The 2660-nt window shown below is 60.5% G+C and overlaps 1 protein-coding gene across 1 annotated transcript; it reads right to left on the reverse strand.

The window, feature by feature from the left end:
• Nucleotides 1–393: 393 nt before the first annotated feature.
• On the reverse strand, nucleotides 394–2116 carry NEUROG1 (neurogenin 1). Its single transcript, XM_043563059.1, has one exon. It carries the CDS (start codon nucleotides 1830–1832, stop codon nucleotides 1101–1103), a length of 732 nt encoding a protein of 243 aa, XP_043418994.1. The 5' UTR covers nucleotides 1833–2116; the 3' UTR covers nucleotides 394–1100.
• Nucleotides 2117–2660: the final 544 nt, after the last annotated feature.

The following is a 2660-nucleotide window of genomic DNA, read 5'->3' on the forward strand; positions in this document are numbered from 1 at the left end:
CTGTATTGATCTTTTTAATCCCCTCTCTTTGAAACACAGAGCCAGCTGATGTGGAGTTCCTCAAAAGAAAGAGTCTCCCACCGCCCCTACCTCTACAGGTAGCTGCATATCCGGGGCTAATTCCCCACTAAAAAGTCTTAATTGGCTTACGGGGAGCCTGAAAGATCTCCCTTGTGCTTATAAGGTGAAAGGAAATGATGTCTCCCAAATGCCCTGGCCCGTCTTTATCCATTTCTTGGTGGAAATCAAGTGCATTGTATATTTTTAAGTGTTTTTGAAAAGGGAGTGGAGAGTTTGGAGGTGGGTGAGGATAGTGTTTCACTTTAGTGGTTGAGCCGCCAGGGGATGGGAAGAAAGCCTCAGAGAGACACCAACATGAGGCGAGAAACTTGGTGACTTATTTTTTTACTTCGTTTTTATTTACACGAAACATCTGCAGTACAAAAATGTAAACTCTGATACCTCATAATAATAGAATAAACTCTTTATGTACAAAAATACATTTTCATATGAAAGAAGCATCTTGAATAAATTAAAGTACTTTCCAGCCCTGTGCCTGAATAGCTACGCAAGTCTGGGTTCTTCCTAGAGCAAGCCTGCAGTGGTGGGGGTCGGGATCCATAATGCATGAAGCCCACTCCTTGTCTCTCCTTTTTAAGCCTTTTCATTGTATTGTCAGCCGGCTCAAACCGAATTTTCATGCTCGTTTTTCTTCATTAGAGTTCTACAAATTGTAAAATTGACTTTTCACCTCGTCTTCAGGGGCTGAGCTGTCCCTTTTCTAAATCACACTGAAGTGGTGGCTGGGGTCAGCTCTGAGCCAGCCACAAAGGAGGTTTTGTGGAGTTCAGAAAGTGCAAAAGGAAAGGCCGTCTAGGGGCGGGCAGGAGGGGCCCAGGGCTGAGGGCTGGAGAAACAGACCAAGGGGCAGCAACGGCGGCGAGGGTGCAGCGACCTAACAAGCGGCTCAGGTATCTCCCACCCCTTTAAAGCTCCCGCTTCCTCCCTCCGCCCAGACTGGGGGTCCTGAGACTGCAGCTGGGGCTCCATCTACTGCCTGTTGCCTTGGGAGGGGGAAGGTAACGGTGTCCCTGAAGGGCCTAGTGGTAAGGGATGAAACAGGGCGTCGTGTGGAGCAAGTCTTTGGGCAGCCCGGGGAAGGAGAAAAGGGGGTCGCCGGGGCCGTAGGCGAAGTCTTCCGAGGCAGCGGGGCTACTGGGGTCAGAGAGTGGCGAGGCAGCAGCGGCGCAGGGAGAGGCGGCTGCACCCGAGCCCCAGGACTCGGCGTCGCTGGAGGGGCTCGGGGGCCCGGGCAGGCAGGGGGCGCACTGCGGCGGCAGGAGGCGCTCCCGGGCACCGCTCCCGGGCAGTCCCTGGTCGGCCAGGCGCAGAGTCTCGGCCAAAGCCCAGATGTAGTTATAGGCGAAGCGCAGCGTCTCGATCTTGGTGAGCTTGGTGTCGTCGGGGAAGGAGGGCAGCACGCTGCGCAGCGCGTCCAGAGCCGCGTTCAAATTGTGCATGCGGTTGCGCTCGCGGTCATTGGCCTTGACACGCCGGCTCCTGCGCAGCGAGTGCAGCAGCGCCTCGGAGCGCACACGCGCTCTGCCCCTGCGCCGCCGCCTCTCCTGCTCGTCGTCTTGCGCCCGGGGAGTATTGGACGCTGCAGGAACCGCGGGAGCGCCCCTGCGCACTGGCACGGGCGTCCCCGAGGCGGAAGCTGGCGGCTGGAGCCCGGCACAGTCCTCCTCGTCGGTGAGGAAGCCGGATAGGTCGCTGCTGCTGCTGCTGGCGCAGTCGAGGTCCGAGAGGCATTTCTCCAGAGGGGCCGGCATCGTTGCGTGGCACAGGACCGACGGGCAGGTAGGAGGGCGCCTGGAGGACAGGAGCCCGGACAGAGGGTAGGGCCGCCGGGGCGCACTTACGTTCCAAATGGCCCAGGCCAACCCTGTGGCCGCTGCGGGCTTCACGGCCAGGAAAGGTGCTGGGGCGCACCTGGAGCTGGGTTTCACCTCCTCGCCTCGTCTGCTGCAGGGGCCACGCTCCCAGTCGGTCTCCCGAGTGATCTCGCCGGCGAGCAGATCAGCTCGTGTGAGTACCGAGTGTGGCACACGACCGGCCTCAGGACCCCTTAAGTACCCGCCCCAACAATGGGCGCCCCCCTCCCTTGCCACCTCCGCCCCCGCGGCAGCCCCCGTGAATGGAGCGAGGCGGCAGGTCAGCCCCGTGCGGTGCCCGGGTATTTGCATAATTTATGCTCGCGGGGGGCCGCCCCGGCCCCTCCCCCCTCCCGGAGCGTGCCCGTAATTACCGCGGGCCAATCGGCGGCGTCGCGCGCGGCCCCGGGAGCAGTCTCCGGGCTAAGCTGGCGGGGGCGGCTCCAGGCAGCGAAACGGAGGCGGGGGCGCCCGGCGATTAGCGGCCGAGGCACGCTCCTCCGGGGGCGGGCCCGGCGCCCCTCGCTGGGGTGGGATGGGGAGGCGGGGCTCAGGCTGGAAAGTGTGAGCCGCAGAGCAAGTTGCGGAAACCTGGAGCCGGCTGGGAGCCTGGGTTCGTTTCCTCTCTCCCGCTGCTGAATGGCCGCGTGACTTTGGGCAAGTGATTTGACCTCACTTTCCCCGTCTGTAAAATGGGACACACGTCTACCCTGTTGAGGATGTTGT

The sequence above is a fragment of the Prionailurus bengalensis genome, chromosome A1 (genome assembly GCF_016509475.1).
Source record: "Prionailurus bengalensis isolate Pbe53 chromosome A1, Fcat_Pben_1.1_paternal_pri, whole genome shotgun sequence".
In the NCBI taxonomy this organism is placed as follows: domain Eukaryota; kingdom Metazoa; phylum Chordata; class Mammalia; order Carnivora; family Felidae; genus Prionailurus; species Prionailurus bengalensis.

What these genes read in the sequence shown, in the direction of transcription:
- NEUROG1 (XM_043563059.1), bottom strand. Translation starts at nt 1,832, where the DNA reads ATGCCGGCCCCTCTGGAGAAATGCCTCTCGGACCTCGACTGCGCCAGC.